Source organism: Brachionichthys hirsutus, chromosome 12 (assembly GCF_040956055.1).
Source record: "Brachionichthys hirsutus isolate HB-005 chromosome 12, CSIRO-AGI_Bhir_v1, whole genome shotgun sequence".
In the NCBI taxonomy this organism is placed as follows: Eukaryota; Metazoa; Chordata; class Actinopteri; order Lophiiformes; family Brachionichthyidae; genus Brachionichthys; species Brachionichthys hirsutus.
The window spans coordinates 1,918,303-1,932,763 of record NC_090908.1 but is presented as its reverse complement, the minus strand read 5'-3'; the positions used below and the strand labels follow the sequence as shown (position 1 = coordinate 1,932,763).

Here is a 14,461-nt window from a genome sequence, read left to right as displayed (position 1 = left end):
TCAGCTGCGTTTAGTTCTGTCGGGGTGGTCAATTCAGTTTTCCTCTTTGGGAGAATGTGCATAAATGCAAGTATTGTTTCTATTTATTTCCACAAGTCATTTAAGTTTTGTCGGCGCTTGACGTGACCACATAGCAGATGTGAAATAAGAAGCATCCAACTAACGTCCGATCATGTGTGAGGAGTGGGAGCCGAGTGCATCCGACTGCTTTTCACTGTGGGAGCCTGGAGGATTCAGCTGTTGGCTGTCTGCCCGCTGAATTTATTCAAACCTCCACAGATACGTCTTTGTCCTCGCCGCTTTATACGCAGCTGCTAAACAACCATAAGACAAAAGCATCGGGGGGAACGCTCGCACCCCAATGAGACACGATCACCATATGAACAGCCTCGCCAGGCAGCCGGAGAACATTTGGAGGCGGCGACACAACACTGCTGCGCTTGGGAATTTCAATGACCGCTTACCCCAACTTTATATTTGCGTCTATTAATTTTTACGTGAAAAGTCATATCAGTATGTTTTCACAGTTTGCCGAGTTGCTTCTCTAAGGAGGAGACGCACAGGACTGTTCGTCGCCTGCGTGCTTGTAATGCGGTTCTGCATACAAACCACATAAACCAGAGTAAGAGGCCTCTGGAATCACACTCTCTTCTGCCAGGAATCACTTTCCTGCCCAATTACAACGGGAGAGCTTTCATCGTCTGCTTATTCTCCAGAGAAAGGCTTGATGGGCAGGAAGAGGCACTTCTGCCAAGCGGATGAGAATCCCAAATAGCTGAGCTTTAATAAAGTGACAGCTGCAGGAAACCAAATAGCTGAGGGAGGGTGTTTGCGCGGCTGCTGGGGGGGGGGCGGGGGGGGGGGTTGAGAAGATGGATTTCAATTTGATCAGATTTTTAAAAAAGTAACCTGTAATAGTTTAAAGGGAGACGGCAGCATCTGTCGGTATCGCGTGAGGCACCTTTGATGTTTTGAGCCACTCATCATGAGTTTTAGGTAAATGCAGCTCTGAGGGAGAGGAAATCCCAGATGTGTCCGTCTGTAGAACAGCTTGAACCTGTAACCGCATACAGGCCAGGGGGGAGATCCGTTCCGAGTGTTGATATCACAGCTTCACCACCGAGAAACCGCATCAGTCATCTTAGCTTCTGACCTTTTCTCTATGGGAAAACGATATTACAGCTGTACGTACAACGCAAAGAGGGGAAGCGAGCATCTGGAATGTACAGACCAGGTGTGTGACAGCTTGTGTGCATTGTGCATTGTGTTATTTATATTCACGGGATGCAAACTGGAGTGCTTGCATCTTAATTTCAGCAGTGCTTTTATTATTTTTGCTATCGGCGCAGCGTTTGTGAGCCGCGTGGATCGCACGCTTCCTTCTACGGAGACGTCGGCATCGTGTGAATGATGGCGTTTGCTCGGAATGCATTCCTGAAAGTGTAAATGTTTAGACACCGATAATGATGGAGAGACTGCGTTGCATCAGATGCTGCCATAAATAGATTCTGCTCTGCGTAGCTGTTGCTTCATAATGTGCAGTGTGATGGTCATTACAGTTCCTGCTGTTTGAAGCTGTGCTTAAAGCAATAATGGACTGACCCACTGTCACTAATATCTGGGGTGGGGGGGTGGGGTCTGACCACCAGAGATTAGCTTCCGTGTTTCTCTCATGAACTGTTTTTTCTCCACTTTTGTTAAGCACTTAGTTCCCATTTTCCCTGCTTCCATTGTGAATCTGAGGACAAACGGGACTCTGCAGGGGTGGAAGTGTCAGGTTCAGGTTACAGCGAACTCTGCCCTCCCAGGACCCCCGCCACAGGATGCAGCGCTTTGGGGCAGGAGAGGAGAGCCCCCCCCGTGGAACAATGGCGTTAAAGCCATCTCCGTGTCCTCTGTTCTGTTGTCATAGTGCTGGTGATGAATCCTGACTCGCTGGGGTCTGGCTGGCTGGTCTATGGAGGAGCACAGTCTGGCGCTGAAAGGAGGACTTTCTCGCTCCATCTAATGAGACAGTGTTGGAATCTCCGAAGAGGGTCAGAGGTTGGCAGCGTGAGAACAATGGGATCAGCGGGAGCGGTTCACAGAAAGAAACAGAGGAGGGAGGGGGCTCTTCATGGGAAGCAACTCCAAAATTAGCTGGAAGTCTGGTGCGTCCGTGCCTCTGTGCTAGTTAGGTCTCTGTTTAGCATGTGTGCGTTCACAAGCTTGTGCGCTTCAAGTGTGAGAAAGTTGTGGCGATCCTCATCGCTGTGTAAGAACGACATCAAATTACAGATCTGACTTCACACCAGGTTTATTACTTCTGGTATTTTTAACATTTGCATTGTCGAACTGTTACGGGTTTTACACCGGATGACCTTCCTGATGCAACTCTCGCCAGGCCTCTGCACCCCCAGCGGCTGCGCTAAGAAGGAAAAACGATATTTAAAATCTCCAAGTTTTATACAGAAAACCTCTCCAGGGGTGTGTTCTATTTATTTAGCAGGATAATGCACAATGCCGGGTTCATTGGCTCTATAATAGTGTGGCAGGCCACAAAGCTTCTTGCAGACTTATATCATTAAAATATTTAGTACACTATGAAGAGAAAAACAAACAATTATGCAGACCTTCACTCTTCTCCAAAATGGCAGCGGTTCATGGCTTGAATGAGGAGTTGTGGGCTACAAATACTAAAAACATCTCCCTTTCTGCGCTTTACTTTTTCTTTCACTGTCTTGCAGGTTTCTCTGTCCTCACACTGATTTGCATAAACTTGTTGTCTCCAGTTTTATATAATGCTTCGGTTTTGTCGTACGGCCAGGCGATGGTGGAAGTTTCCAAGGTGCTGTACGCCAGAAGGCCGAGCTAATGTGAAGCATCTGTGGCTGGCTCGCTCGCTCTCTGCAGCCACGGTGGCTATGGAGATGCTCGGGAGGCAGAACGTGGCTGCCAGGCATCCCAGAGTGTGTGTTTCTCACTTTCCAGATCTGGCAGGATAGCATGTAATTACAGAAGTGCTGAGTCGGATAATGTGGGTATTGTCTGGTTGACATTTGTAATTACAATGTGGAGAAAAATACAATCCTAAAAATGTACCACGTAAGATGCACCAGCCCAGAGGAGAATCCTATCAGAGCTAGTTGGATTTGAATCGGGGTTGTGGATCTAAACTCCACGCTGATGTTGACCAATCAAATGTAATAATTGAGAGAAGAGCCAGAAGATGAATTGATAATAACATTTGTCATCAGTATTCAACACGACCATCATTAATTATAGCCCAAAACTTTAATCTCCTTAGGGTTTACGTTCTATCAGTTGACGCAGCAATATGTGTTTTATTGCTGCGTCAATACGGTTGGAGTTTCCTCCTGTGATTTCCAGTAATGATGCTGAGAGAAAGGAATTTCTCTTCGTCCACAGCTTTTGACGGAGCACAGCGCTCATTATAAGCCGGCCTGACTGTTTCCCTCTTCGCTGTCCGCATATCTTTGCTGTGATGATTGAAGACAGATGGCATGTTCAGAAGAAGATTTCTCTTCTTCGGAAAAAGCAGCGCCGAGCAGAAAGTCATGTTGGTTTGATCGTTAAAGGATGAGCTCTTCTGACGCGATTATTTTGAGGAATGCAGTTTGGTACCAGATTATTATCATTATGAATAATTAAGATGATACTGGAATGAATTTGTGATGCTGTCGACGGGGCCTCTCCGTCCGTCCGTCCGTCCTCCACTGCTCTGGTGTGGTGAGGCTGCTTTCCGAGGCTGTTGTGAGTGTCTTTACGTCCCAAAGGGACCCTTCCTCGGTGGGAATCCAGCAGGGTGCAGGTCTTCACGGGTGACTAAACACTGCATTTCGGGCCCCCCGAGTCTCACAGCTTGAAAGGTTGACCCACAATGAAGCCTCCTTTTATTTGTATGCGCTTCATCATCATTCAGACTGTGTGCTCAAGTACGGGCGTGTCAGTGTCAAGCATGCAGCACTCGGGCACTCCTCCTGCGTTCACATGATCATTCCCACAATTAGATTAGATAATAATAAATCCATTTGTGGAGTCCAAGCTCTGATGAGGGTGGAGGTGGCCGATGACCCTGCTGAGACTGACGCGATGTTGAAGTTTGAGAATCTTCCGAGTCGTGACGGCGTGAATAACAACGAAAGCTACAGAGAGAATCGTGTTGAAATGGACCACAGCGTAGGCTAACTGACTCTGAAGTTTGATCCATAGAGATTCAGCAGCATAATTAGCCCAGAATCGGATGCATGCTCCCATTCACAGGGTTCGGACGGCCATTGCTGCTGCATTATGGGATGGCGTCTCGGTGCACCAGTTCTCCTGGCGTTTCACAGCGCTGACGGTGAAGAAGCACACGGATTAGCGCCCCGTTTGTTGTTGTGGGATCCCTGCTAAGTTCACTTCCCTGACCCCTGAGGCTCTCCGGCCCTGCTGACCCCCCCCCCTCTCTCTCTGAGGTCTGGTATCCGTGAGAAGAGCCCACTCAGGCTCTCACACACACACACACACACTGCTGAAAGCCCCTCTCATTAGCATGTCCCTCGGGCTCCTTGGCCTGCTGTTGCCAAACAAACACAGCCAAGATCTTCTTCCCCGTCTCCCTCGCCGTTTCCCTGCTCATCTCTCGATGTCCGTCTTCCTCTGTGCCGTTTCTCACCGGGTCGTCCTCCGAGCGTTCTTTCATGTCTCCCTCCTTTATCAGCTTCTTGACCCATCTCAAAGTCTTCTTGGTTAGGCAATGTTTTGTGCTTTCCTGTACTGATGTCAGTGTCCCTATCCCAATGGATGGACAAACGGATGTCCCTCAAATTAAATCCGAAAATAGTGGCTGCAAATTCAACTTTGACCTGCAAGTGATATGGCCAGGGGCAATTGCTGCGCTCAACCAAATGCTTTACGACAAGGTCTCTGCATTTTGGAAAGTGATGCACTTTCATCAGGCAGGATGAGATGAAAAGAGCACATGTGGAGGTGAGAGAGAGAGGGAGGGAGGGAGAGTAGAAACATACAGGAAGACGAGTGGCTGAATTAGGCAGCAAGTCAGGAGAGAGAGGAAGAGGAAGAAAGGAAAAGAGAATTTGCTGAAAGGAAACATTTTTGTTTCATTGGAGAAAAACAACCATGGAAACTCTGACACAAGAAAACCAAGACCAGAAGCAGGACGCCAGCGGTACCGGTGAGTTCTGGGAAAGTGCCGGTTCTGTGTTTACTGGGGCTTTAATGTTACGCTACACATGATAATTGGGTACATTCTGCTCCACAAGATTTTTAAATGCCGCTTCAAACACCTTTTGTTTGTAGCGCTATTGATAACCCGGTTGTGGCTTGTGCATGACCACCTCTGCAGGAGCGCCGTCTCTGTCATGCTTCCAGCGCGTCGATTCTTCCTGTAGCGTTTTGCTTTGGGCTCATTTCTATGATCTTATGTTTCCAGGGGGGGCGGATGCTGCATTGCCTTCAGTCGTCTTCGTACGTTTTAGGACGATGAGCCTGCTGCAGAATCGATCAGTCAAACCCCAGCGTGCATTTGGGTTGTTTATGGGGGGGGGGGGCGATGATGATGATGATGGAGGTGAATGAGGGGCATCCCCTAAATGATCTCCGTTGCTTTAAAGTAATAATTAGAACATTTAATTTAGGTTTTTTTATTGGATCAGTCCTACACTCAGGCTACTACCAGTCCAGAGAAGTAATCAGCCTTTAGCATATAGAGATGCTCTAATGATATTTTAGAGCGCTCAAGATAAACGTTTTGTTGTTGTTGTTGTTGAAAATGTCTCTTTTTCTCAGAAATGCATTTGAAAAGACTTTCAATTGAATGGATAAGTTAAATTCCTTCTGCTTTTCCTGATTGAAATGCACACGCGGCTGGTCTAGGGTGGTCATTCTCATTAAAACAGGCTCTATTTACCGGAGGCCATGTTTCAGTGAGAGCTCTCCCTCTTGATATAATGCTGAGGAACTCGTGAGCCTGTAGAATCCATTAAGGCACTGTGCTGGTTTCCTCTTGCATCACCCGTTCTCATATTTACCTCTGTCCTGTACCCCAACATGGCTGTCGGTGCTTTTCCATCCAACCACGGCCCTCGGCTTCTCTCACACGGCGATGGATGAGCTGCGTCCAACAGCTATTAGCTCACTTAGTACGTCTTTCCAGTGTTTCCAGTGAAACCACTTGTGTTGAATTTGCAGGCTCAGATCTCCCCCGGTGCCTTCAGGACGGCCATTATAGCCATTATGGCATTTTTAAGTATCACTCCTCTGAGTGTGGAAAAAAGACAGATTCTCCTAAATGATGCTTTGGCAGCTTGCCGCCGTGAAGCAACAAACAACAACACCGAGCTGTAAGCGACATGTGAGGCTGGATGCTGCATTAAAGCGGGATGGAGGTCCGTGGACGGTTTAGGACTCGGTGATGAGAGGACAAAGTTAGTGTCTTCCTCACAAATTGTGTGTCTGTGTGTGTTTGTTTGTGTGAGTGCTGTTTGCATCCGATATTAAAACACGACTGTGTGGAGCCTGGTTTTAAACCTGCCCGCTGTCCTCTGCCCGTTGTCCTCTGCCCGTTGTCCTCTCCCCGCTGTCCTCTCCCCGCTGTCCGCCTTGATCATCCGGCTGGTATTTCTCGACGCACTCGGAGGTGAAGTTTTATTCCCACTATTTCTTCTCGTTGAGGTTCCCAGCTGTTGGGAGATTTCAGCTTTGTGCGGTCGACACACGATGCCTGCTGTTGAAGGATGGGGGGGGGGGGGGGGGCATTGATGAAGTAGAGCCAGCTGGAGGTGATCATTATGAGCTCATGTAAACTGGACTGATGCTTGTCTGGATTAACCTGATTTGGGACACACACACACATCCCTGCACACATACACGCATGCACGCACGCACACACACACACACACACACACACACACACACTTTCTGCACCTTAAACCCCTGAAATGTAGTTGGTAATAATAGATGGTGACTTATGGTAGATGAAAGGATGACTTGTGCTGATAGAAGTAGTTCTGCTTGGCCTTACGTTGTTGTACGTCCCTCATTTACTCCACCTATCTTTATGTCTCAAATGAAGGTAAACTAAAGTAAAAAACCCTGGAGGTGTCGGGCTTCTGTCTGGCGTCCAGCACCCCGAGGATGAAGACGCACCCCTGGTGTTTCTGGCTTGTTTGTGGAGCGGTGCCTCTTTCTGTTCGCATGCTGATCCGTTTTCCTGCCTGCGTTGACGAGCAGGTCAGGATCCTCGTGAACCGTGAAGGGGCCGCTGTGGCCCATTGTGGCTGAGCTATCTGCAGTGCTGGACGGGGACACAGGATGGAGCTCAGCAGCGGTCTTGTTCTGGACCGGAAGCGCTGGACTGTGGTTCTGAATGGCCCCTGAGAGTCCGTGTGATGGACAGCCTCGGGCTGCACACACTGGCTCTTTGTGTTGGCCGTTCTTGGACTCCATCTGTCTCTGTTTTTCTGTCTCACACAATGTTATACATGCAGACACACACACTCACACAAGCGCCCCCCCCTCCCCCCCGTGATCCCAACGTTGCAAATCTATCTTGTTCTCTGCAGCCTGATCATGTCGCAACAAACCGTTGCTAACTGTCCTTCCTCTTCATAGATGTGCTGTTGCGTTCTTTCAGAGTGTTGAAGTGTTTGGAGGTGTAACCATTAGCAAGCAACTTGGGAGCATGTGAAAGTCATCAGAGGAGGGGGTGGGGTGGGGTGGGGGGGGCTTTCATTTATAGAGCTCCGCTCAAAGGACAATGGTCACCATCTTCACCACAGCTCTTTTGTGATTTCCTGTGAAGGAGGATTTGAGCTAAACTATCCAGCAATATCCTGTATCCTAGAGGTCCAAGAGGTCCAGTAAGTCCCGCCCCCTCCTCTCCTGAGGTTAGGGACGGAGGTCTGAGTCCCCTGACCCCCAAAAGTATAAGGACCCTTGGGGTTCGAGCGGGGGTCACTTGGGCGAGACTCAGTGCTTGATAAAAATGCAATCATTCTAATCCCTTTGATTAAATGTTAATAACAGGCTTAATAAGCAGCAACATTTTTGTTGCCATTGGCAGCACGGATGAACCCTCCCAGGGAACGTCTGCCAGCTGGTTCCCCCCCCCCCCCCCCCTTATCTGGATACTTAGATTACTGATGCCGTCTATCAGAGATTCATATTGCAGAACCCACGTGCTGGTTCATCAGCAAACGATCACATTTAAGTATTTTCATCCACAAAGCAGTAAAAAATGTGCTGCTTTGTGGATGTGTGACGAATGCTCAGAAGCACTTCACATGGCTGCAGACGTCCTTAATCTGCGCTCTCACATTAACGTCTCGTCCGGTTCATTGAGATTCAGTCAATCCTGCAGCTTGTCATGATGTCTCGGCGTGCAGCACGGCGCGAGCGGCTGTCAGACAGCTGATCTAATGGGGGCAGCCATTAGACCGAACAGACACTTGATGAGACGGGCATGTTGATTTTCATGTCACATTTGGTTTCACTCAAACAATAAACCAGCGTGACTCTTTCTTATTGGCTCCGTCGGTCGTTGCACATTGAATTTGAGAGCTACGATAACGGGCATCGGTCTGAGGTGCGGTTGTAAACCCTTAAAATGCTTTTCATATGGAAACATTTGATTGCTTTGCTGCGACGGTTGATTTAAAGCACGCGTCCTGCACCTCAGTGACTCCCAGCAGCTCGCTCATCCTCCCCTGCATTATCATCAGATAGATGCAGCCTGCGGTAGAGGTTAGTTGCTCAGCTGTGGGTAGCATGCTGCCATGGCAACGCCTGTCCACTCACCACGGGACAAACATGTTTTTATCCCGCTCTGTGTGCTCACTGCTCAAACAGCCCCGATGAAGCGTCCGACTGCATGAGAACTGGCCCAGCAGGGCAAACAACACGAACACCCGTGAACATTTAGAGCGCTCACCTCATGGAAGTAAGAAAAAAAAAAAGTTCATGTTCAATTTATGTAGATTGTTATTTTTTTCCTTTATTAACATGAAAAATAACTTTTGTTTTCATATTTGTGACACAGTTTGGGTCCGTTTCTTCGTCTGCAGGCTTATCTGTGAGGAAGAGCATCAAGTTATCACACAATGATTTCATAAAAAATAGTTTGCACTTTATTTATTGTTTCTGCAGACGTTAGATATGCATATTTCTGATGAGGCACTGCATGAATTCTCAAATCCACCCCATGCATCTGGGGATGGGGGGGGGGGGCAGTAGAGTCGCTTGGCCTCTTTGGGTTTCGTCGGTTACATGTTTGAGCCATCATTTGTATGAAGCATTGATAAAAGCAGATTAAAATACCCTCGGCGTGTCATTGAGGTCTCAGAGCTTACAAGCCGTTGAGCCGAGTGTCCTGTGACTCAGCAACATCCGTTAGCCACATGTGAGTCTGATTGGAAACGCACTGCGGTTTGATCACATGCACCCTCGGGCCTGGCGGTGACTCTCTCTCACAAAGCATGACACATTTCATGACTCTTCTGGGCCGCTTCATTCCTTCATTCTGAGTTGCCTCTCATTTCCATTTTAACCTGTGACCTGCCCGACGCCTCAGGGCGCCAGTGACGGGACGGGATGACGAGTCGCCAGATGAAACGTTAAAGGCTGTAAAAGCTCAGCCTCACAAAGCAAACTGCTTCACGTAGGACGAGTCGGTTCTTTAAAAGTCAGTCCTGCGCTCTTTGGAGAGTGACGGAATACTCCAGGATAGAGATTGAAATGTGCACCGTGAGCCCTGCCTCTTTCCTGTGGCAACATTAGATGGATGAATGGATGAATTATATCATGCATAATTCCCCTGTGATCATTTGCTGTTCTGCAAGTTAAAACAATCCCTTATATGGAATCGAAGCCTGATTTTTTTTTTTTTTTTATCACAGAATTTACTGCGTGGCCTTTTAAAGTCAAGGTATTTGTTCTAAAACACTGAATGCCCAAATGTTCTCTTGTGTTTTCTCAGGTTGCTTTGAGTGCTGCATCAAATGTTTAGGCGGGGTGCCTTACGCGTCGCTGGTGGCTACGATCCTCTGCTTCTCTGGCGTGGCCCTGTTTTGCGGATGCGGCCATGTGGCTCTGACGGGCACCGTGGCCATCCTGGAAAGTCACTTCTCCACAGTTGCCAGTGACCACGCCATGCTGACTGACGTGTGAGTGTCCCCGCATCGTGCTGCGTGGCTGCGTGTGTTATTTCACATATCCATTACACATTATACACTGGAAATGTATCCATAAAACCCGCCCAAAGCAAAGAGGGGCTTAGATTTAAGAGATGGCGTTTTTAATGGTCGTAAAGCCCAACTTTATGTGGGCTATTTTTAGCTGATCCCGTCTCCCACATTCACTTGATCCTGGAGAACGGTCCTAATATAGACATTTTTTTTTTTATAGTGCATCTGTTTTTCTCGACAATAAAAGAGGAATGACAGAGACAGGCCTGCACATAATTAATGTTGCCGTAGATTAGGAGTGCACTGTTTAATCCAAGATGTCTAAAGAGTCGGGCTGTTTCTTGGCAGATGATTTCCAGAGACATGAACCACCTGTTATCTCCACTTTTGGGCTTGGCGCCCGTCTTCATCTGCACCCTAGAGAAGCTGAATCACCATCACAAATACAAACATCTGTTCACGATTACTCTCGTTTTACAGACGGCATGCAAAAATGCTCACACTGTTGTTGGGAGGTATTTTCCACAGCGTCCTGCTTGCGGCCCATTTTAAAATGTGCTGTACGTGACTTCTCCTCTTCAATAGAATACAGCTGATGCAGTACGTCATCTACGGCATCGCGTCATTCTTCTTCCTGTACGGGATCATTCTCCTGGCCGAGGGCTTTTATACAACCAGTGCCGTCAAGGAGCTGCACAGCGAGTTTAAGACCACCATCTGTGGCCGCTGCATCAGTGGACTGGTACGTTAATGCAGCCTTCCTAACGACGCTCTGTCATGAATGTAAAAGACACCTGAAAGGAACGCGGCTAACATTGTGCCGTCTCGGCGCCCTCAGTTTGTCTTCCTGACGTACATCCTGGGCGTGGCTTGGCTCGGCGTGTTCGGCTTCTCGGCTGTTCCAGTCTTCCTTTTCTACAACATGTGGTCCACCTGTGCCGCCATGAGGTCCTCCGTGGTCAACGTCACCAGCATCGACTCCATCTGTGTGGATGTCCGTCAGTACGGTGAGAGGATCGCACCGAGTCCAGGAATGCATCTTATTCGTTCCCGCTTCCCCGTCACCTGTTAAATGTGTGTTTTCTGATCGGTTCAACCAAAGTGAAGTTATTTAAATGATGGAAAAATAAAATCTCAAAGATGAAATAGTTTACTAGATAATAATCAGTGAAAGTGGGTAAATAAATCAGCTTTTATGAAAGTCGGGCATGTTTTTCTTATTTCCTAATTTTCTAACGCTTTGATTGAACATTATTCTTCAGGTTTGGAAACCTTAATCTGACAAAATAAAACTGCCTCGCCTGTTTTATTGGTCGGGACTCAGCTCTTGACAGGTGTCTTAACTATTCCCATTGTCTAATGACGATAAATGTACGTGAAATCAATTGTACAGGAATCATCCCATGGAACGCCACACCGGGCAAGGCCTGTGGAGCTGCGCTAGGTGACATCTGCAACACTAGCGAGGTGAGCTCTTGTCTTCATTCAAATGCCATGCTAACATTAGCGCACATGGAGCAGATTAGCTTTACATGCAAATGTAAGGTGCTTTTTATAACTAAGCTGCAATGGCTGCTGCCTGTGTTTTGCAGTTCTACCTGTCTTACCACCTGTACATCGTAGCATGCGCCGGGGCTGGAGCCACTGTGATCGCTCTGGTAAGCTTCCCTCCAGTCCAGTTTGTATCTCAGATCACTTCTCTTCTCATTCCCGTACGGTTTATGTAAACACACCAAGGAAGATTTACATAAAGGCTCCGATTCCAGTTGCCGTTTGACCGTCTGCTTAGATGCGCACGGCCCTCTGCTCTGTTTTAGGATGGATGGAGGAAGGTGTCATGGGACGCCTTTTTTGTGTGTCATAAATAAGTGCAGTTCTAAAAATCACAAATGTTTCTAATTGAGTTTGACCCACAAAGTAGTTTTGTTTTATTTATCGCCTCACTAACTCGACGTCACCGCAGCATCAGCGACGAGGAGAATCGCCTGCATGTTCGCTTACAACCTTTTCTGTTTTCTTCCACCAGCTGATCTACATGATGGCTACTACTTATAACTTTGCCGTTTTGAAGTTTAAGAGTCGAGAAGACTGCTGCACTAAGTTTTAAACCGCTTGTCAGAGCACAGTGTGGCGTTTGAGGCTGCGCCGAGTAGAGGCAGGTGCCACTGACAACAGAGGAACTAAAACTGAGAATAGAAAAATCAAACTGGTGTAAATAGCTGGTTGCACGCCTCTTTTGCATTTGGCATCCTGCGGCCACCAGTTGCCATTCGATTTGGGTTTGTTCCGCTTTCCTTTGGATTCACTTAGACATGTCCCCGTCAGATTCTATAGAAATGTGCGCAGCTAGAAATCCGTAACAGTGTTATTTATATACTCAATTTGTGAAGTACGGTAGATTTCTTTGACCTTTGCGAAGTGCAGAAGTATTTCAGATTAGAGCCGATAAAAAGGAAGCGTCCGTATTTAGCATGCGGCACCTCACGTAGCAGGACGAGCTTCAGCTGCATCCGGGCTGTTTGTGCACAAACTACATAAATGTAAACCACACGTTTAAAATAATCTACAATGGAAATAAGAGGAATAAAAAAAAAAGCCTGATCCAAACTGTTGTCGGTGTCGATGCCCAGAATAGAGCTCTGAAACGAACCCATGTTCTCAGGCGTTCGGTTTCTGATCGCCAGATGATCACGTTTTGGTGAAGATGAATTCCAGTGATACATTTGTAACCCGTGGTCAAGCACAGTACGTCCTTCCTTTTTATTTGTCCTTTGGTCCCCCCCCCATTCTGATACGATCCAAGAGGCCACAAAGTGTTACATGAAAACTTTCAGTATTATTTCTCTTTGTCTCGAGTTGGCTCCTCGACTCGACTAAAAACCTTTCCTCACCTGTCTAATGCTGAGGAGCCTGAAGATGACCAGTGGCGTTTAGAGTCGAGTTGGGCGTGTTGCATAGCACCTATGGAAGGTTAGGCCAGTACCAGGCGTGCACGAGGCCCTAAGCCTCCCTTTCATTCCATGTCTCTATACAAATGTCTAATTTTAGAGTAGCATAAAGTAATTCTTCTTCAATGAGTGCTGAAGCTATACTACACCGCTGTAGCTCTGAAGTTGTTTTGTCATATACTTTCCTTTATTCCTTCTCAAAGTGCCATTAAAGAGCCGTTTGTCTTATCTTAACACGGCGCCTTACATGCTTACAGTTTCCGGAATCTTCAATGTTTAGTTACTTATACTTTATATTTCATGTATTTAATTCTCGCCTACGTTTTCAGGACTGTAGCTTTGACTTTCGATATAAAATAAACCACCTTTGTTACAAAAGTATCCCTACTTTGTCTGTTTCTTTAAGTTCTGTGGCGATTTATGAAGTGAATCAGGGTCAGCTTCACAAAATAACTCGGCTCATGCTTTGCACTAACCTCGAGCTTTTTGCACAGCTTGCAGTGACCTTGCATGCTCGCTTTTCTTCCATTCTCATTCCTTTAAAATGCTATTTCTCTCATACTGTAGGAGGATAGCAGCCTAACTCCAGTGGTGATCGTAACGATGTTAGAATAATTATTTTCAGCGATCTTTGTGCGTGCGTCTGTGAAGTACCTCCGACTCCTGTAGCTTGCTTTGCATCTCTGACATGCTCACCTGCCATCCACCTCACCCTTCTCTTCCAGATCCACTTCCTCATGATTCTCTCAGCAAACTGGGCCTACCTTAAGGATGCCAGTCAAATGCATGCCTACCAAGACATCAAAATGAAGGAGGAGCGGGAGCTGGAGGACATCACCTCACGCCCCAAGGATTGCCTCAATTCCTACACATAAGGACATTTCCCACTCACAGTCCACGCACACACACACACACACTGTGGCCCCTCTGGACCAAGACGATGTTCAGCTAAACTAACCTTGCAGTTCGCTCTGATGCATTACTAACCAAGCTCCTAACAGACTAATGCATCTTCGCTGCTTTCTGTTTTAACTCACCAAGTGTTTTGAAAATGCAATTCCAAATTTTATCTGTGCTGTTTTTTTTTCTTTCTCAAGGACTTTTTTTTTTGCGCTGGTGCAGCTTGAGACGTTGCACTGATCTTCTACCAAGGGTAACAATGGCAGTTTGTTTTTTGTCTGGCTATTTCTAGTTGAGCGGTGGCACCAGTTTTCATCACGGGAATGTTATTTCTTGCTTTTCTATAATTAAACTGTAGATTAATTATACACAAGCATGCAAGGCCTTAGAGCTACTCGGTTAGTGCAGCACTTGTAAAAGGCATCCATT

The 14,461-nt window shown here is 47.1% G+C and overlaps 1 protein-coding gene across 1 annotated transcript; it reads left to right on the top strand.

The window, feature by feature from the left end:
- Positions 1-5,121: 5,121 nt before the first annotated feature.
- Positions 5,122-14,227, top strand: gpm6bb (glycoprotein M6Bb). The gene is made up of 7 exons (XM_068746023.1): positions 5,122-5,170; positions 9,977-10,163; positions 10,770-10,926; positions 11,023-11,191; positions 11,578-11,651; positions 11,777-11,842; positions 13,858-14,227. The coding sequence occupies exons 1-7, from the start codon at positions 5,122-5,124 to the stop codon at positions 14,005-14,007; spliced, it is 852 nt and encodes a 283-aa protein (XP_068602124.1). The 3' UTR covers positions 14,008-14,227.
- Positions 14,228-14,461: the final 234 nt, after the last annotated feature.

Coding starts and splice junctions, on each gene's coding strand:
- gpm6bb (XM_068746023.1), top strand. CDS start 5,122: ATGGAAACTCTGACACAAGAAAACCAAGACCAGAAGCAGGACGCCAGC. Junction 11,652..11,776: donor ACATCTGCAACACTAGCGAG/GTGAGCTCTTGT, acceptor TGTGTTTTGCAG/TTCTACCTGTCTTACCACCT. Junction 11,843..13,857: donor GAGCCACTGTGATCGCTCTG/GTAAGCTTCCCT, acceptor CTTCTCTTCCAG/ATCCACTTCCTCATGATTCT.